Source organism: Hesperophylax consimilis, chromosome 26 (assembly GCF_061612785.1).
Source record: "Hesperophylax consimilis isolate HC1 chromosome 26, BYU_Hcon_1.0, whole genome shotgun sequence".
Classification (NCBI taxonomy): Eukaryota; Metazoa; Arthropoda; class Insecta; order Trichoptera; family Limnephilidae; genus Hesperophylax; species Hesperophylax consimilis.
This window is the reverse complement of record NC_142861.1, coordinates 7,733,107-7,754,948: the sequence shown is the minus strand read 5'-3', so window position 1 is coordinate 7,754,948 and position 21,842 is coordinate 7,733,107. Positions and strand designations below refer to the sequence as shown.

General features: G+C 36.5%; 1 protein-coding gene across 1 annotated transcript in view; it reads left to right on the top strand.

The window, feature by feature from the left end:
• Positions 1-21,150, top strand: part of LOC149411040 (uncharacterized) — a 41,457-nt gene extending 20,307 nt beyond the window's left edge. The window contains exons 3-5 of the mRNA XM_089647625.1: positions 17,386-17,489; positions 20,291-20,431; positions 21,142-21,150. Of these exons, the coding sequence (XP_089503751.1) occupies positions 17,386-17,489; positions 20,291-20,431; positions 21,142-21,150 (254 nt within the window). The remainder of the gene's footprint in view (positions 1-17,385; positions 17,490-20,290; positions 20,432-21,141) is intronic.
• Positions 21,151-21,842: the final 692 nt, after the last annotated feature.

The following is a 21,842-nucleotide window of genomic DNA, read 5'->3' as shown; positions in this document are numbered from 1 at the left end:
GAACTCAGGAGATTCGTATACATTTACATTATCTTCATTTGAGAATATCAAATCGAGAATGCGATTGTTAACATTGGGTACGTTATTAAATTGAGAAAGATTTAAATAAGAACACATATCCAGAATATCCCTTTCACAATCAGAAATTGGCGAGTAATTAGGATCATTAAACTTACAATTCGGTAGGTTGTAATCACCACAGACAATTATTTTGTGTGTTGGATATTTTGTTTTTACATACTCGACGTCCTCACAGTGATTTTTGTATATCGACAAGTCCGAGTTGGGAGGAATATATACACTGCCAATAATAGTTTTACAATCAAATCAACTAAGGAAAACTACTTTAAAAAAAATATTTACGAAAATAACTATACGACAAAATATTTATGGGAAGCATTTCATAATATAAAACCAAAATTAATAAATCTTCTGAAATTAAATCACTGTACATTGATAACACTACCACGTCAGATCCAAAAAAGATGGTAAATTTTGCAAATAATTATTTCACGTCAGTGGGTATCACTGGCAATAAATATTCTCGATAAAATCAACGCAACTGAAACCGATCTTGCTAGGATAACTGTCTGTAATGTCGGTCATAAAATTGATTACATTCGAACTACATCACAAGAAGTGATAAAAATTATTGACGAGCTTAAGTCATCCCATGCGTGCGGTCCTGATAAGGTCTCTTAAAAGCTGTTAAAAATTATCAAATCCGCCATGGCATCACCGATAACGTTCATTTGTAATCTAAGTTTTAACTCCGCAAAATTTTCCAATCATTTAAAACAATCTATTGTAATTCTACTGCATAAAAATGGGGACAAATCACAGATTAACAACTATCGACCGTTTTCTTTTATCAACTCTGTATCTAAAATTACTGAGAATTTTAAAAATAAATCGACTCAGACTATATCTAGAAAACAATAACATCATTTCCAATAATCAATTCGGTTTCCGTCCAGGTTTAGTTACTGAAAATGTGAAAATGCCATTGCCAACTTGACTAAAATTATCGCTAATAATATCGACAGAGGAACAAAATGCATTGCCCTCTTCTTAGATCTTTGGGGATCAGTTGGTGATGAGGCACAAAATGAAAGGCGTGTGGTGAAGTTCACTGTGTTTATTGGTGAGTCAGTGTAGCCGTAACGAGAGTTGACGCTGGACAGAAGAATACACCGGATGCTGGCTGTGATGGCAGGTCAAGCGCGGGTCGGTGAGTCGACGCCGGGCGCTGGTGACCGGGACTTGATGAAGGTCAGGCACTGGCGAAGAACGTAGGTCTTCAGGCACTCCAGTGCTGACGAGACGGCCGAAGGTGCGGCAGACCTTGTAGGCGGTTGAACCGGAACGGTGTGACCAGTGAGGATGCTGCATGTCCTCGTGATGGTCATGATGGCGTGGAAGAAGCGCTGGTCAAAGACACTGGAACCAGGGCGCTTGTAATCCGAGTAGCGCTGGCCACGGACGTGGCCGAGGCGCTATGATGGTGTCCCGATGGAGTCCATGATGGTACGGGCGAAGCCTGGAATATTGTCCTTTGCGCTAGTAAGATTAGCGCGGGTTAACACTTGTTGATCCTTGTAGACTGACGGCGGAATGATGACTGACTGACTGACTCGCTGCGTCGGGCTTATTTATACTACACGGCCGATGGCGACAGTAGGTAGTAAATTGCAATTAAATCGAGACCACTCGCTCGGACTGTATGTTTCAGGAACCTTCGATAGCGTGGCAATTATGCATAGGCGGCAGACTCGTTCCTTCTGGCGAGTTCTCGTACTGTGTAAGACGGCCCGTGACGTATTGTCACCTGGTAGACAAGTAGGTACTTGCAGTACGTTGGTTGCTTTGTTGACGATGCGATTTGAATTGCAGGTACATAATTCGGGAGTAGGTACTAAGTAGGTCTAGCGGTTTATTATTAATTATTCAATGGATTATTCTCGACGCCACAGATCTACCAAAAGCATTCGACACTATTTCTCATAAAATTCTGTTGAATAAACTACAGCGTATTGCTATAGAAGGTCAGCTCTTTAAATGGTTGTGTAGCTATTTAGAAAACAGGAGCCAAAGAGTGCTTATCAACGAAAATATAAGCGACCCTGCTAACATTAAATTCTGTGTACACCAAGACAGTACACTAGGACCACTTTTATTCAATATATAAATGAACTTTGTAACAGTTCCCTTGCCCACCATATTATCACTTTCCCTACGACACATTTTTATTATTTGAAGGCAAAAGCTGGAAAGTTGTTCACAGTAAAGCAGAAGTAGGTTTAAACAAGGTCAAACAATGGCTAGACAACAATCTCCTCACTCTCAACCTACATTAAACCAAATTCATCCGTTTCAGTGCAACACAAGCAGGAAAACCAAAAGAAATACACAACATCTTTATACCCCACTGTAACGACCAAACCACTTGTAATTATACTATTGTAGAATGTGTCGATAGCATCAAATACCTAGGAGTTATCATAGACAAATCTCTGAGATGGGGCGAACATATAGACGAAACTTCCACAAAGATCAGAAAACTAACTCATCTATTCATGTCTGTTAGAAATATTCTTTGCGTAAAAGCTCTTAAACAAATGTACCATGCCTTGTGTAATTCATTGCTGGAATATCCTTGGGATGTTAAAAAACATTACTTGACCCTCTAGCAAAAGCACAAAAATCAATTCTAACGGTCATTCTTAAGAAACCATTTAGGTATCCCAGTGATCTATTATTTCAAGAGGTACGAGTTCTTGATGTGCGGCAACTGTATATAAGAAAAATTATTTTACATACACAAAAACATCGACACCACTATTCATCCATTGATCATCACCACAACACCCGTCATGCAAGTTCCATCCAGTAGTTCCACCCACTACAATCACATCACATGCACAAAGACAATACTTCTACTTAGAACCTAAAGTGTTCAACGTCATTCCCGATGCATGAAAATTGAAAAGTGCTAGCGCGTTGCGAAAATTGGTTAGAAATTGGCTTCTGGACATGGGTAGAGTCGAGAGCGAACTCATGCTAATACAAACTCACATATCTAATATGAACTAATAAGTGTTTAAATTATTTTATAAGCAATAATTATTAGCCTGAAATACTCATCCACATTGAAAAATCTCCTGATACATGACGCCAACGGGACTTGAACCCGTGTCCTTTCGATTTCGGTCGACAGCTCTGACCACTGAGCTATGGCGGCTTATCTCTTATCCGCGAAATAATTCAATATATACTAGTGTTTCATTCAACAATTACTGCTTGTTACATTTTTTCACCTGAAACAACCAAATTTATTTTCTATGAGAAAGGCATTGTAAGTGCTAACTCTCTCACTAGATGGCGTCGAGACAAATTGTCTACATTTTTTGGTGAAAATACTAGAACTTGTCAAATATTAATTACTATTTTTTTGGTAAACTAATGTTTTATGACAAGATTTTTTATGCATAGCACAAAGGGTAACAATTATTTTATAAGCAATAATTATTAGCCTGAAACACTCATCAACATTGAAAAATCTCCTGATAGAAGATACATGACGCCAACGGGTTATTTATGTTCCTAATACTTGATCATCATTGTTGTTATTATTTAAATTTAAATTTACGAATCTTTGGTGCGGTTTTATTTCGATTACTGTATAATAATGACTAGCCTTTAATAAATAAAGATTCGAACTTTTAAAATTGGAAATTCATATGTCATATGGCATATATTCTGGTCTAGTAATGTGTAATTTCTATCACCTAAGAAATTCTAAAAATATAGTACTATAGGATTCAAATGTCTTATATTGATTTATAAATGTGGAAATTCTAACTATACAATCAAGTAAATGTTCTCCAAAATGCCCTGGAAAGAATCTCAGACTTGTGATGTCCCGAAAGAAACCATTCATATGTTCTGAATGCAATTACTAATGTTATGCAAATTGACCCTGGTAATAAATTACATTTTTGCGATTATTTCAAGGAAAATGAAACTATCCTGTCACTTCAAATGCAATCAACAATGTTCTCAAAATTTGTTTTGACAGCATCGTCATTCCATTGTAAGAATATTATGTGCTAAATACACAATTTGGCTGTCCTGAAACGGGAATCCTTCCCAGTTGGACAGACAAAGGTTCATTTTGTTTTGTATTGTTTGTAATTTATATAATTAAAAATTAAATAAATAAAAATACAAATGATTCTCTCAGTATCCGCAATGGCGTCAGGATATTTACTTCTTCCGTATTGTGCGCCAATAAACTTTGATTTCCTCATATTGTATGTGCATGGTTTTCCCAGGTGATTCTCCCTCGACAGAAATAACTTTTTCTGGTCTTCTGTTTTCATTTCTACCTGGAGAAATTTTTTTTTCATGTTCGCTGCAACGGTGTCTTCGTTCTAGAAAGAAAATATCTTTAGAAACGGGAGTTTCTAGGAACCAAGTTAACTCTCTCTCTTGTATATAATGGAAGAATTCTTCTACATCCTCGAAAAAACTTATTGCAGGCACAACTGCCGCATGCAATATCTCATTATTATTGTTTATATTTTCATCTTTTGTATTTTCGGGCGCCGTTATAGGCTTAACATAAATATTTACTTCAATATTTTCTTGTGTAACAAATATAATACACTATACATAGTGAATTATCGCTGACTTCATGTGACGTCACTAATCCTCCCCAAGATTTAGGTGCTTTGGCGCCTTTCCGGGAGCGCAGTGATAGTACACACTCTTTTGTTCGACTCTGTAAATACCGAGTCTCTTCCATAATTTAATTTAATTAATTTATTTATTAACGCCGATTATAGCGGCTTTTACAAAAGAATAACAAATTGTTTTACATATGAATACAGAATATACATAGATAAAAAAAAATACATAAAAGAGAACATTAGAAATAGTATCAACATAAAAAAAGGACAATGAGTAGGTTATTATAAATAAAATACAAAATATTATAAATCCCGGATATTATGCAATGAGTGTTAAGAAATTAATACTTTAAAACTGTATTTGATTATAGTCAATCTGAGAAGCGCCGACAGACAGTTTTAATTAAGTAGTGTTTGTAGGATGTATGATCGTGTGAGGAATGTGGATATCCGCAAAGAGTGCAAGGCTGATGTAAGCGTAATGAGTAAGATCAAGAAAGGGACGCTTAGATGGTTTGGGCATGTAGAGCGAATGAGCGAAGAAAGGAGTGTAAGGAGAATATACGATGCAAATGTGAATGGTAGCAGAAGTCGGGGACGCCCGAGGAAGACATGGCACGATCAAGTGAATCAGATACTTGAGTCAGGTCATGTCAAGAGTCAGAACAATAGAAGAGTATGTATGAGACGATGTATGAATGTAAATGAGGCAAAGAGTGTGTGCCAAGACCGAGTTGTTTGGCGGTCCGTCCTCTCTGCCTACCCCTGCGGGGAAACGGCGTGATGGTTAGTTAGTTAGTTAGTTGGTTGTAGGAGGTTAAACTAGCAATGTTTATAGGTTCATCCGAAACATATTTATTTCCAAGTACATGTAGGCGATTCATTATGGAATTGAGTTCAATCAGCGTTAGATCCTGTATTGTTGCAATGATAGGGTAATTTGAAACGAACTGATCGACTAGGTACATGGAAACATGTTAAAGAAAGAAGTTCAGGGGAGTTCAACAGGTTGGTAACGATTTTAAATAAATAAAATAGGTCAAAACAAATTCTTCTTTCTTTTAATGTATCGAGTCTCAATAATTGTAACAGAGAGGGGTAATTAATGTTTTCGATGAGTATTCCCAATTTAAAATTAATACAACTTAATATAATTATTTATTTATTTCATTTTATTAACGCCTAGAAGGCTTTTACATATACATGTTATGGGTTTTGTTGTTCAGTAGCATTATAAAATATTTTAATTACATAGCATAATCAATTGAGTATGAACTTACATAACAATGTGTAGGGTTATTGTTATGGTGTTATTATTTTATAAACATAAGCAAGCAAAGTTTATTGTACAAAGTACGTCGGTTGAATATTTTACAGAACATAGGTTAAACTAATACATAAACTTGAGAAAAATATAACAGATATAGGTAGGTAGTTAAGTAGATACAATTCAAGTATATAGTTATTGGAATTTGGACAATGAGTTCGATAAGTTTATATAAATATAGTGTAGTTACAAGAGTACAATAATGTAAGTAGGTAATACACACAAGACAAGTAAGTTTGTTATTATTATTATAAAGATAAACACTACAGTTTGTTGTAAACCATCTTTGTAATCATCAATCTTTATTTTGCCCGATTGGGAATTTTACAAAACAAAGCTTAGTTAATGAAACAATAAAATATGCGTTTGAAAAAAAAAATTATGAATCTGTTACAAACATTCTAGTATACTGTATTTTAGTTTGTATACTGATTGGTGATGATAAACATCAATTGAGCTATACTTATTACCGAGTATGTGAAGTCTTTGAATAGGTGAGTTTTGAAAATAATTGTTAGCAGATATGGGAACATTATATAGAGCGGTCTGTCGAGTGTCGCGCGTAGGTACACGGAGCGATATAAGACTCGTCAAATCAATGGCGTCCAGTCTGCCATTCGAAATTTTGAAAAGAGATACTAAGTCGCACACTGTGCGTCTCAATGATAAATCGGTTAAATTTAGTAAGTTCATGAGGAAAGTGTAATTAAGATATTCGTTTGGAATTCCTAATTTATAATTAATAAATCGCAGAAATTTATGTTGCACTCTTTCAATTTTTAATTGGTGAATCTTATAAAATGGAGACCAGATTGTTGAGTTATACTCTAGATTACTTCTAACTAAACCAGTGAATAGCAGTTTGAAGGAATTTATTAATTTAAAATCTTTCGCTGTCCTTAATATAAAACCCAAACATTTCATGGCATTGTTGGTTATTTCGTTTATATGAGGAACAAATGTTAGTTGCCTGTCAAAAATAATACCAAGATCCTTAATATTCTCAACTCTTTTTAGGAAAATGTTGTTGATGCTATATTGATGCGTAATGGGATTTTTGATTCGGGCAAAAGTTATCGTTTGACATTTATCGATATTGAGAAATAGTTCATTGTGGGTGCACCACTCTTGTAGCCTCACAAGATTAAATTGTAGTACGTAACAGTCATGAATATTTGTAATGGTTTTATAAATTTTGAGATCATCTGCAAATAAGAGAATCATGACTCCATCAAAAACCGTAGTTATATCATTGATAAACAATAAAAATAGTACTGGTCCTAAATGAGACCCCTGTGGGACGCCGGTAAAGACTTCGAACTGGTGTGAATAGTGTGAGTTGAGTTTAACACATATTTTTCTTTTATGCAGATAACTCTCAAACCATCTCAAAATATTCCCTGTTATTCCAAGGGCACTAAGTTTATGTATGAGAATTTTATGTGAGACTTTGTCGAATGCCTTACTAAAGTCAGTATACACTACGTCTGTTTGAAGACGCTTTTGCATTGTATTAAATAGGTATTCCTGATAGATCATCAAGTTTGTAAAAGTAGATCTTTTTGCCATGAAACCATGTTGACGATGTGAAATAACTTTGTTAATCTCAGGCGAGAGTTTAGAAAGCAGAGCAGATTCAAATAGTTTAGGGATTGACGATTGGATACATATAGGTCTATAGTTAGAGATATCTGATCTATTTCCTTTCTTAAAGATTGGAAATAGAAAACTGGTTTTCCATTTTTGTGGAAAGGTACCAATTTTTAGAGACAAGTTAAAAAGTTTAGTTAGAGGTAATGTTAAAACTGATAAGCATTTTGATAAGAAAATTGGAGGAATGTTATCGGGACCAGCCGATTTATTAATATCAAGGGATTTTAATTTAGTTCTAATATCGCTTTCTTTGAATATACATTGGCTAAAATCGATCTTGTTGTCATTGTTAGCTGTAGTTGTATCGAATAATGGAGAGTTGTTTGCAGTATCATAGACTTTGCTGAAAAATTCAGCAAACAGATTGACGACTTCTTGGGGGGTATCGGCCATTTTATTATCTAAATACATGTTTGACGGAATACTAGAGTCATTATTATTGAGCATGTTCGCAAATTTATAAATGTTCTGAGGATTAGCTGCTGCCAACTCTTCGCAGTTTTCGATACACCTTTTGTAACATAACTTGGACATATTTTTAGTTGTCTTTCTTAGTTCACAAAATTTTACATAATCTTTAGGATCACGTGACGATTTATAAACTTTATGAGCAATTTTTTTGTCTCTAATTATTTTAATAAGGTCGTTGCTAAACCATTTTGGGTAGTTGTGCACAGTGATTTTAGTGACGGGTACAAACAATTCAATTGCATTATTTAAAATTAAGTAAAATTTGTCTACCATTACATTTAGGTTTTCTTCAAAGTCAAGAAAGTTCCAGTCAGTAGACAATAGAAGATTTGTGATTTGCTTAAAATCAGCTTTGAAAAAGTTTAATTTTGTTGATGGAGATGGATTTTTTTCTATTTTTGAACTGTAGCATTCGATCGTTAAAGGAGGGTGATACTTGTCGATTGGGAGAATATCTTCAGCAGATGCGGATACTTTTACAGAAGAAGAATTGGAAAACACTAGATCGAGAAGACGAGCGTTAACATTGTAGACGTAGTTTAACTGCCGGAGACTTAAAAAATTTGACATCTCGATTATATCATGGGAACCATGATTGATGTTGTCCGTGCATGAAGTTTTATTGTTTTCTGTGTCCCACGTTACATTAGGTAGATTGTAGTCTCCTGTTAATATCAAAGTGGCATCTGGAAATTTTCTTCGTATTGTTTCAGCTTCGAGGTAGTGGTCTTTGTATAATTGAGCATCAGAAGAAGGGGGTATATATAAGCAGCCAACAATAATTTTTTCCTTATTGGTAGACACCATGATGAATAGTTGTTCCAGATGAGTGTAGATGCATTTGAGTTTTCTTGAGTTGAATTTCTTATTTACGGATATTAACACACCACCTCCTCTAGTTTTATTGCTATTGCTTCTATCTTGTCTGTACACTGTGTGTTCAAAGAAACCCAATTCCGTAGTATCAATGTTTTTGTTCAGCCATGTCTCAGTGAAAGCGTAAGAATCGTAATCCAGAGTAGGTAAGGTTGATTTCAGGTCCTGTAATTTTGTTCTTAGTCCACGTACGTTTTGATAAAATATTTTTATTTTAGAATTTAGTTTTTTGGGTTCGATTTGACTATCGACGGATTATTATTTATGTATTTTATCGTGATATCCGTTTCACCAGAAGATTTTCTATTTTCCAATTCTTTTCTTAGGTCACTCAATTGTTTCCGCTGCATAAATGACTGATCTTGGTAAATACGTATATTATTTTTTAATGCGTGTTTCTTGCTTAATAGTACTTTCGGCCATTTAGCTTCCGGAAACTCGATTTTAATTCCTCTTGGTTTATCGGCACGCCTTTGACCCAATCTGTAGATTTTCAAGTCAAGATTTAATGTTGACATATCTAAATCTGAAATTATTTTTTTCACTGACACTATGTCGCTATTTATTGATTCAGTCTGAGATAACGATGTATTCTCTGTAATTATATAAATATATAAAAATTTATGTTGGACTCGCTCAAGGGAATTCTCATGTACACTGTAGTAAGGACTCCAAATGGTGGTGCTAAATTTTAGTTGGCTTCTAACAAGTTAAGTATAAAGTAATTTGACAGTTTTTAAATTTTTAAAATCCTTTGAAATCCGTAAGACAAATCCTAACATTTGCATTGCTTTACTGGTTATATTATTAATATGTTTAATGAATGTTAATTTAGTGTCAAAGGTTATACCAAGGTATTTTATTTCATCTACAGATACTAAGGGGTGATTATTGAGAAAGTAGGTGAACAACAATGGGTTTTTTTTTTTGTGGAATTTTTTTTATTTTTTTTTTATATTAACTCCACACAGGAGGCCCTGAAGAAAATAATTTCCCTCAGGGCCTATGTCATCTTTGGGGATGCTGTGTAGAGGGTCTTTTTGTGGAGAGGAAGGAGTGAACATGGGTCTTGAAGAGTCCCATGTTGTAGGAGGGAGGAAACACAGAGGCCGGCAGTTCGTTCCACAGCCGAGCTGTTGAACTCAAGAACGATTCGTAGAAGCGACCCGTTCTCATGTGACAAGTGTCAACCGTGTACAAATGTTGGGCGCGCGTTTGGCGTGTATCCCGACTACGCACCGGTGCGGAAGGGATCAATGACGCTAGTTCCTCAGAGGAAATACTCTCGAGATAACCGTCCATTCTCTGCTTCAAAGCCCTCCGAGCCGTTGGAGTTTGTGTGCCCTTTGGGGGCTTGTCAAACAAAAAGCTATCATGAACTGTACTGTCATCCGCGTAGCAATTAATCGGTGCACATGTCAAAAGGTCATTGATGTGCAACAAAAACAAAGTCGGAGACAGAATCGATCCCTGTGGGACGCCAGCATTTATAGAGTGTGAGGATGAGGTGAAACCGTCAGCAACTGCCTGAATCGACCTATCCCTTAAAAAGTCAGCAATCCACGTACATAGGGATGCGGGAAGTCCGTAAGAAGGCAATTTGTTGACAAGTCCTCGGTGCCAGACCCGGTCAAAGGCCTTGGATATGTCTAGTGCGACCGTTTGGGTCTCACCGTGACGTTCCAGGCCCCGCCCCCAAACATGCGACACATACGCGAGAAGATCACCGCACGAGCGGTTCTGCCGGAATCCGTATTGACGGTCGTTGATAATTTTGTTCTTCTCGAGGTATGTGAGCAGTTTGTCGTTGATCACACGTTCCATCACTTTGGACAGAACTGATGTGATCGCTATAGGGCGGTAGTTGGCCGGGTTGGAGCGGTCACCTTTCTTGGGAATAGGGTGAATGACCGCTTTTTTCCAACCAGAGGGCAAAGTGCCACACTTCAGGGACATTTTGAAGAGCTTTGTCAAAACTGGAACTATTTCCGCAGCGCACCTCTGCAATACCAGGGCAGGTATTCCATCAGGTCCACTAGCTTTGTTAACATCGAGCCCCTGTATAACGTGGAGTACATCCCGATGCCGGATCCTCAGCTTTTTCATGTAGAAGCCGCAGTGAGGAACCGACGGCGGAACAGCACCTCCGTCATCGAGGGTCGAGTTTTCCGCAAACATTTTCCCTAATAAGTTAGCCTTTTCGGTGGCGGTGTTTGCTAGTGAGCCGTCAGGTCTGGTAAGAGGTGGCAAACTGGGTTTGCAAAAATTCCGACCTATTGAGCCCGCAAGGGACCAGAATGCTCTGCTGCCATGCGGGCAGGCAGCCAGCTTTTTGCTGATCTGCAGGTCGTGTTCGAATTTTGACCTATTAATGATTCTCTTGCATTCCTTTGCCGATTTGTTGTATGCTGATCTGCTTTCGGGCGTTCGAGATGTGTTGTAGGCTCGGTAAGCCGCGTTTTTTCGTCGAACTGCTTCGGAGCATTGTCGACTGAACCACGGCTTTGAGCCCACACCAGTTTCTTTAGTAGTCGATTGTATGAAGCCATCCATCGCCGATTTGATGACTTCACCAATCTCCTGGGCACATCTTGAAGGGTCCGAAGTCCGAAAACAAACAGCTGACCACGGAAGAGCGTTGAAATGGGCCCGCATACCGAACCAATCTGCTGACCTATAGTGCCACACTTGTCTCCTCAGCCTCTCATTGGTTGGTCTGAGGCTAACGGGGATTGATGTCATCACTAGGCAGTGGTCAGATGATCCCAGAGGCGCTGTGACGTCAATCTTATAACCGTGTGGCACAGTAGTTAAGAATAGGTCTAACAGATTGGAACGGTGAGTCTGGACATCAGGAACCCTTGTAGGCTCCTGAACCAGTTGCTCTAATCCGTAGCAAATGGCAAAGGATTCCGCCTGTCGGCCAGCCCAGTCCGTTGGGCCTGAGAACTTCAACCATGGTTCGTTATGAACATTGAAGTCCCCCAGAACAATAAACTCGGCCGAAGGGTAGCGGGGCAAGAGATCATCAATAGTATCTCTCAAATGTTTGAAGAGCTCGGAAGTGTCTGATTCGCTATGGTTCGGTGAGCGGTAAAGACATGCGTAGAATCTTGCCGTACTGGCAAGATTGACGCGCACCCACATTACGTCGAATCTGGAGTTTTCCAGACTCAATAGTCGTACACAGTTGACGTCAGCTCGACTGTAGAGGCAGACTCCTCCTTTGAGACGGAACTTGCTTGCGAGGGTAAAGCCCGGGCAGTCCAGATAGGAGGAGTCTAGCGGCTCGGCTATCTGAGTTTCGGATAGGAAAAGAAGGTTGGGACGTTGGGACAAAAGATGGTGATGAACAGAATTTAAATTAGTGTGCAGACCGCGAATGTTGGCAAAATTTACCAACAGTTTTGGCCCGCACCGGGGACGCCTGCTACTCGCCGCTGTAATGATGTTAAGTTTGTTTTTTTGTATATTCATGATTTTAATAATTTTTTTTTAAGGGTATGAGGGGAAAGGAAGGTCTGGAATGGAAAGGTATGAGGGATGGGTAGGAATCTGGGGTTCAGGCTGTCCAGGAGTGATGAGCGTTTGGTTCTAGCCCACTCACTGCGGTGCTAGGCGATAGGCTTGGAGAGTCCGGCTGGAGAGGGCATCCAATGCGCCCCAAACGCTGCTGCTGGGTCCCCTCCGGTCACGAACCGGCACAACAGCAGTGGCAGGGTTTTTTCACTCGCTGATGGGGCAGCCCACCCTTAGTCGTGAGCCTGAGGGTCGGGTACAGGGTACTATCGAGCGGCCCGGACAGCGGTAACCGGTTGTAAAGGGTCTCCCTCAACCAGCATCTCCCAACCGGCCCGCCACGCAGAAGGTGGGCCGACGCACCCGTCACCAAGACTTGGGCAAACCTTAACCCATGAACCCGGGCACCCCTGCTAAGTCACCAAACGTAGCGAACCACTTGGGGTGACCTGTGGCAGAGGTGTTGGTCATCCAATAAATGGTTCCCAGGGCGGCGGTAAAGTTATAGTTATATTAGTTCTCATAAGTTGACATTTTTTTACATTAAGAGTTAATTTTTTTTTAAGACACCAATCGTAAAAGCTATTAATATTAGATTGTAGTGTTAGACAGTCCTCGATATTGTCAAAAATTCTATATATCTTCATATCATCAGCGAACATTAGAATGAGAACACGGGTGAATATGTTTGTTACGTCGTTAATGAATAAATTAAAAAGTAAAGGACCAAGATGCGAACCCTGGGGTACGCCACTGGTAGCTTCGAACATGTAGGATAAGTGATCAATAATACAGACAGTTAACTGACGCCTAAGTAAGTAACTCTTAAACCAAGATAAAAGGTTTCCGTTAATGCCGAGTTTCAAAAGTTTATTAATGAGGATTTTATCAGACCTTATCAAATGCCTTACTAAAGTCGGTATATATAGAATCAACTTGTTGTTTGTTGGCAAGTGCATTTGAAATGAATTTTTCATATAATTTTAGGTTAGTCAAAGTTGATCTTCCTGAGATAAAGCCGTGTTGACAAGTTGCGATACAAAAGTTTACAAAGAAGCTGATTTTCTTAAGAATCAATTTCTCGAAAAGTTTAGGTATAGACGATTGAATACAGATAGGCCGATAATTTTCAACAAAGGATTTATCACCACTTTTAAATACAGGAGTTAGGCAGCTAAGTTTCCATATTTGTGGAAAGTGTCCTGTGGAGAGTGACTTGTTAAACAGTATATTAAGCGGAACAGATAAACTTTGGACACAATTCGTAAGTGAGATGGGAGGAATCTTATCAGGTCCCGAGCTTGTTTTGGGTTCAAGTGATTTAATACAGACTATAATGTCTTCAATATCAATGTGTATTTGCGATAAGTGTAAATTTATATCCGAATTGAAGTAAGGAATTAAGTCATCTGGAATATCAGGTTCATACACGTCCTTAAAGTAATCAGCAAACATGTTAACAATTTCATAAATTTTACTGGAGCTGTTTTGTCGGTAACGTATATTACTAGAAATACCAGTATCATTGTTTTTCATTGATTTTGTTTATTTCCAAAAGTATTTTACATCATGAAGTATCGTGTTCTCAACCGAATTAATGTAATTTTTATAACATCTTTTTGACATTTTTTTGCAATCTCTTCTAATATTGTTGAATGCCATATAGTTGGGAATTGTTCTGTGTTCTTTATATTTTTTATGTGTTTCTTTTTTAATAACAATAACTGAATTAATTCTTTGCTGAACCATATCGGATACTTTCGTACTTTATGATGAATTAGAAGAATTGTGTCGGAAATGATACTATTCAGTTGAGAGTAAAATAGTTATACGCTATAGTTGAGATCACCTTCCTTGAGAACAGACCAATTTACTTTGTTAAGTGCATGATTAATGTCCTGGTAATTAACCTTAATGAAATGACGACTACAATTTTTAATTAGGGGGTCACACTCTATTGTATTAGGTACTAGTATTGTAAGTGGAGGGTGGTGATTATCAATTGGGTCAAAGGATTCTGCTGACTCATAGACTTTTATATCCTCATTTGATTTGTTAATTGATTTGCTATTTTTATTCAAAATTATTAAATCTTTAATTGACAGCCCTAATCTGTTGGAACTTATTTGCATTAATGTTCCTGCTAGGCAAACTCGCAGTAAAGATACTTTTAAATTTAACAAGAACCTCAACACTAATTATTCTATTTTTTCACCAATTCCTAGAATTCACAACCTTGCGAATAAATACTGTGAACTTATAGATATGTTTGGTTTTGACAATTTTGTGAGCTTTAAAAGGCAACTTATTTCGATTCTATCGGCTAATAATTAACTTTTATAGCTTTAATAATTTTATTACATCTTCTCCCATTCGAAACCTTTCAAGTAAATTATATCCATATTTGTTTGTTTTTTATTTGCTCTACTATACACTTATAATTGTATGCATATACCTACTAACTACTTTTTATACATAACACTATGTTCCATCTCAGATCTTATTATTTCTTATTCATGTCGATATTGCTAAATTCTATTAGTTTTTGCTTTTTACAGGTGCAACTCTTATTTTGTTATTTTTTTTTTTTTTTAAATCTCTGTTATAATGTTCTTTACCTCACGAGTAAGTTACACTCTAATTTATATTGGTCTATCGATTTGTTAAACTCACAATTAATACTGGGTTTAAACACACCCACTTACTTACTTTTTATGTTGAACTTTCTTTTACTTACTATTTCATGCTTGGGTATATTTTATATTGAATCCATCTTATTAGTGTTTTGCTAATTTGCACAAAATTTTATTATATGTGTTGCTTTCTTACAATTAACTCCATTTATCTTCTTATGTTCAATTATTGTAATCAATGTAAATGTATATTTTCATGTAAAAGCCCATTAGGGCGTAAATAAAATAATAAATAAATAAAATAATAAATAAATAAATCAGTAGAAAAAATTAAATCTAGTATCCAATTACTGCAATTCTGGACATTGTTACATTGAAATAGACCTAAATAGTTCGACATATCTAAGATTTCTCTCTCGCACGCCGTTAATGGTAAGTAATCCAAATCATTAAGTTTACAATTAGGTAGGTTATAATCACCGCAAATTATAATATTGTAATTAGGGTGGTTAGATTTGAGTAGCTCGACATCTTCACAGTGATTTTTATACATTATTATATTAGAATTTGGTGGAATATATACACATCCGATGATAGTTTTTTTGGATTTATCGTTTAACATTACAAAAATTTGCTCAACATCATTGTTTTTGTTTTTTAATAATTTAGATGAAATTTTTTTATTTACTGCTATCGGGACGCCTCCTCCTCTTGATTTGGAGCTGGTATTCCGATTTCGGTCAACTCGGTAGATACTGTGGTTAGGTATACCGAGCTCCGCTGAGTATATCGATGGTTCCAGCCAGGTCTCAGAGAGTATGATGATGTCCTGTGTGATGGTGGGTGCATTAGTTCTAAAGTCACTGAGTTTAGACCGAAGTCCCCTGACGTTCTGGTAGAAGATGTAACGTGGCGCGGTTATAAGTTTTTTGGTATATTGGTTATAATTTTCGGTCTATTGTTGATATATTTAATAGTTAAATTATTTTCTCCCTTGCTTTTTCGATCCTCTAGCTCCTTCCACAAGTTTTGTACTTCTTGCCGTTGAAGCATTGTTAAGTCGTTCTTGGTCTTGATAATTACATTTCCATACGGTATTCGTTTTTTCTGTAGAACAGTTCTGGCTTAATATTTATCGGACAGTTCGACCTTGATGGGGCTTGTTTTATTAGTGTCCTTTTTACCCAATCGATACACTTTGATTAGCGAGGTATCTACATTATCAACATTGTTAATAATATTCTTGACATTATTCAGATCTTCACTCATTGTTGCAGTTTAAGAATTGCCCGAGCTTTCAGGAACATTGAACATTAATAGTTCCTGTTGACTTTCTCTTCTAATTGGCGTTGTAAGCGCCAATTCTCCTCCTGTAGTGCTCTAACTGCTTTCCAAGTAGAGCATGAGTTGCCGCTCACTTCGGGTGGCGGGATTTATCCTCTCATAGAAGCAGATGCTTTGGCTCCTTTCCAGGAGTGCAGTGACGGTATCATGTTTCCTGATTTCTGAAGGAAATCCGGCTCGAAGGACCATAAATCTACTGGACACATACGCCAGTGACATTGACTGTAAAATTCCGGTTTCCTATCGGGGTACCTTGGGGAAAGATTTGCAATGAAACACAATTTCACTAAAGTCGTCGGAGAACTGACTGATTAGGCCAGTTGTTTTCGTATTTATTGGGTTAAAATTCAACGGTTTCTATACGTTTTAATGTAGAGCAATTATTCTTGTACCTAAACGGAATATTGTAATGTGTCATAGCGCCGTGAATTAATTACTAAGGCCCCACAGTTCTCTCGTGCGAGTAGTTAATCCTTGAAATGGCGGTGAGTTAAAATCTTCCCAAGACTTCAGGAACAAATTCAAAGTAATGGCCGATTTCAATCCAAAACTCACAGAGCTTGCCTTATTACGGAAGCAATTGAAATTCACAAAAATCCCATTAAAATTAATAGAGACGACGGAGCTAAGCTCAATAGTTCTTGATGCCCGGTAATGAACGGCTACACCAAAGGTAAAGGCAGAAAACCATTTTAAATTTGTCTGTAAGAGGAGTAGTGGAGCTGGCAGCTGGAGCTGATGGATGCCGTAACGTTGTCCAAAACGTTGGTTAAAGAAGGAGTTAGCGCAACACGGCATAACACCCCAAAAACAAAAAAGATAATATACTAGATATGGTTGATTGTAAGTAATATGTTTGTTTTTATTCCAGTACTCTTCTTTGCATTTTTCGTAAACATTGCGAGTGGAAACCCTTTAGAAAATGAAAATCAACTGATCAAAAGCATCAACCACTTCACCAAGGATTTCTGTCAGGTAATTTCATATTGAGACGAGACACCTCGTAGTGATAAGACTGAAATAACTATTTTGAAACACGATCTATGAAATATCTGTTAGTGGGGAACGATTCTGGTAGTATGCCAACTCTAAAATATCTCAGGTTTGTTAACAGTGAACCTTTCTAGAATGACATCTGCGAGTTACCTATTTAATGAACGAGGAATCAAAAATACAAGCTTTTTAAGGCCCTTGAGATGATATTTCACAAAAATGGCTTTACTTTTAAAAGATTTACAGAATTGCTTTTTTAATAGTACTAATATGTTTTAAATTAACTAAAATCGGTTATTTGAGTCCATTTAATAAAATGTTGTATCAAAATCCTCATTCAAACTTAAATACAGCTATTTTTTCCTTGGGCTGAACGTCCATCCTCGCTTGTTAGTGCATTTTTTTTATTTAGTCTTACTAAATTAACGATTATTTTTATGTTGTTTGAGTATCAAAATTTCATACTGAACTTAATTGTTAACATTCTTCCCCAAAACATCGCCAAACAAAGCCCGTGCACTGCAGTTTACACGGTATCATCGATGAGTTCCCACTTACGCACTTTTACAAAAAAACGTTAAATTGGCATGTAGGTGATTTAAATCGCGGTTGCGCTAGTTGTTGCATTATATTGTTATATTTAACAAAACTTTCTAAAGTGTCAGGAGATACTACGATGTAAGTTGAAACAATCGATAAAACTAAAAAGACAGACGCCAATCATCTCAAAAACTTAGATCAAAACACCTAACTACACGATTCAAAACTGTATAGCGACCTCTCCCTCTTATTATCAAAGTAGGCACGTAACAGAAATTACGTAAGGAGTCCAGCCATGGGCCTCTGTTGTTCCTCATACTTATAGACGACATCGAAATCAGGGTAACTCTAAGTGACCAGCTCAGGCATGGGGCTCTACCGAAGCTAAAGTCAATATAGCATATCAGAAGCTGGGCGTGCTGCACAGGTCCAGATGACCGGCCTGAGGGAAAATATTTTCCCCAGGGCCTCTTGTGTAAGGTTGATGTTAGAAAAAAACTAATGCAGTCATTTGAAAAATATAGAAAGTGTCTTATATTTGCGGATGACCTCAAATTTATGATGAAAATAATCTGCAACCAATACTGCAAAGAAATACAATCAGTCTTTGTTGCTGTAGCAGAGTGCTTAGAAAAAACAAGGAAGAATTGAATGTTTAACAATGACTCATACAGTGTCCCTCTATATTGTATTTGTCAGAATATATACGTATTTTCAATCAATAACAAATATAAAGTACTTCATAAATAAAAACAGTTGTAAATAATTTCTTTTAGTTTATAATTAAATTTATTTGCAAATTTGAAAAAAGTGATTACCCATTTTTATTTATATAATGTATTTATATAAAATTTGTAATAATAATATTATGCGTACATATTAATATGGTAATTCAAAATGTACATCTGGTTGACAAACTGCTTAAATATATATTTTTTTTTGTTTGTTTTTGGGGTGTTATGCCGTGTTGCGCTAACTCCTTCTTTAGCCGACGTTTCGGACAGCGTTGCAGTGTCCATCATCAGGGCAGATCCGGTAGATCCGAAGATGTGTGCACCCCAAAAACAAACAACAAAAATGCTTTTGGCCGTGAGAATCTAAAAACTTACCTGCTTAAATATAGTTCAACTGGATAATAGCATAGAAAAATTAAAAAAAGTCAAAACGTTTACCAGATACATAAAAATCGTATATATTTATCCGAGACCCTATCTAGGTTGCAAACCAATTCATTAGAACTTTGTGATAATTAAAAAATATAGTAAAGTATTTGCAAAAATTGTAAATTCTGAATTTGCAATATGAAATCGACAAATATGACGTAACATAATTAGGTTCTAATAGTCGAGTGGCTAAAGACGTTGTCACAGTAAGACGGAGATCCTGAGTTCGATTCCCTGTTGCGACGTTATCGTTTTACTACATTCTTCATCAATGATTTCATTGAAATTGATTGAAGCTCTTAGCAATCATTCAAACTGGTAAGCTTTTTGTATTTTTTTATGTCAACAGTAAAGTGTATAAATTGAACATTCTTGTAGCAGGATGTTAGTCGTTAATTAAAAAGTATAAAGAGTAAAGGACCTAAATGGCTACCTTGCGGTATGCCGCTAGAGGCGTAGAATTCTATAGATTTGGTCGTTTTCGTTTTTAAAATTAGTTTTCTTTCACTCGACTGATAGTTAGCAAAGCAATTTATCAATTTTCCCTTTATCCCTAATGCTTCGCATAAACACGATAAAATGTTCGCGAGCCGAGCCGCGCACTATGGGAAAGGAACGAATCAACCGCAGCCGAAGTTTCGCGTTTTTTTCATAAATTTCGTGACTATTAGGTCTTGAATTTGCGAAGTAATTTAAGTGATATTCTATCAAACGCCCTGGTTAAATCTATATACAGGGTGTTAAGAGAAGTACTTGATTTACTTTAAAAATTGACTCCTGACAATAATTATTTCGAGTAAAAAATGTAAACCGAATTTTTTCGTCTTCGGTGACGTTTTTTTTCAAAATTTCTCAACAAATAAAAATAGTAATTTAAAAAAAATCTATAATACTTACCACATGAGGGTATATTTGGCCAAGAACTAGCGATTCAAATAGTTTGGGCTTACCTGATTGCATGCACACCGGATATGTAAAATAAAAGGAATTAATATATCTATCAAATTCTAAAATATCAAAGAGTCGAAAAGTATAGGTATTGATGCAAGTATAGAAATTATTGATTATTTTATATTGCAGGCGGTATACGAAGACAAAGGAAAGGATGGCAAAAGCATCGTCATCTCCTCGTTATCGACAAATGTTCTGCTGGCCATGACGTCTGTCGGCGCCAAAGGAAAAACCCTTGAAGAGCTATATAACGGTCTATACATTAATTCGGTAAGTATCCCTGCTAGACACATCCAAGAGCTTCTCCCTCTGTTATGAATATTATATATATTTTTATTTTCTTACAAACTTTTCCGTACCCACAAATGAAGTTTTTTAGTATGTTATTTTATATCTTAAAACTATACAATACTCTTCCACTATAAGCATTGATTGCGGATGGAAGAGATGTTTACATGTACAAATATACTGTACATTGCAAAATGATATATGGTTCATGCATAATCTGTGTGAAGTATTAAGGACATGACAGTTTGATTAAGGTATTTTTTATTTATTTTAATCAATAACACCATTCGAATTTTACAATAACTCCTTACATGAGAAATGATGACGACGACTACGGTCAAGGTCACGAGGTACGGCGCCAAGCTTACTGCGAGCATGGAGCTTGAGATGCTTGTCAGGAGGAATCGGGTCATTCGTAATTTATCAAAACGTGTGAAAATATGTTAATTATTATGTAAAATTGTTCGGACATCGTGATAATACGTTCGTATTTTATTAAAAATGTATTAGTAAACATATAAATCTAATTGTCAAGGGCCTGCGATCCCGTTTTTAACTGGTTTTATTCTTAATAAATAAGCAATATTCAATTTTAGTAATCTTTCTCCTTGCATATACTAAGATACACTCTGTTTGTGTTCTTTCTGTAATCTTGAGATAATCTTGGTTGACCAAATGATTGTTATCTCCAGGGGCCTTAGCATGAGAAGTCGATATAGCCCTATAGCGATACGATATCGTTAAAATACGTCATCAATGAGCACTTAACGACATATGCTAGCACGATCAAAATATAACAACCGACGATTGTTAAAATTCCTTGTCTATGGTCAAAGTAGCGACGGTATCGTTAAAATTGCGAGCATGAGAATGTATCGATAGGATAACTTCCGACCGACGGTTGCTAAAAGCCCGCCGAATATAACGTGGGGTCTTGAGTGTCAGTTAAAACTTTGGTTGGCTGTCGATATACATATATTTTTTAATAATGTCGTTCATTATGCAAAATTTCTGGTTCAATGAAAGGAGGCAGGTTAGGGAAGATCGTAGGATTGAAAGGCGTCGTTTACGCGATCAATTGAATCCGTTCGAACTTGCAGAGACGGAATTCAGACAATTGTTTCGAATATCTCGCATTATGGCTAGAGATCTCATTGATGAATTAACTCCTTTTCTAGTGTCAAAAAATACATTAGGACTTCCAGTATACATTAAAGTGAGAGTATTAAACATTATTGATATCTTAGTAAAACAATAACACAATATAAATCTATCCACCACTGGAACGACCACGTGAAATAAATAAATTTGTTTCGATTGCTGATGATAATTTTTCACAATAAAGTGATTAAAATGATCAAAAGTGAAGTTTGTTAATTAGTTGTATTATTTA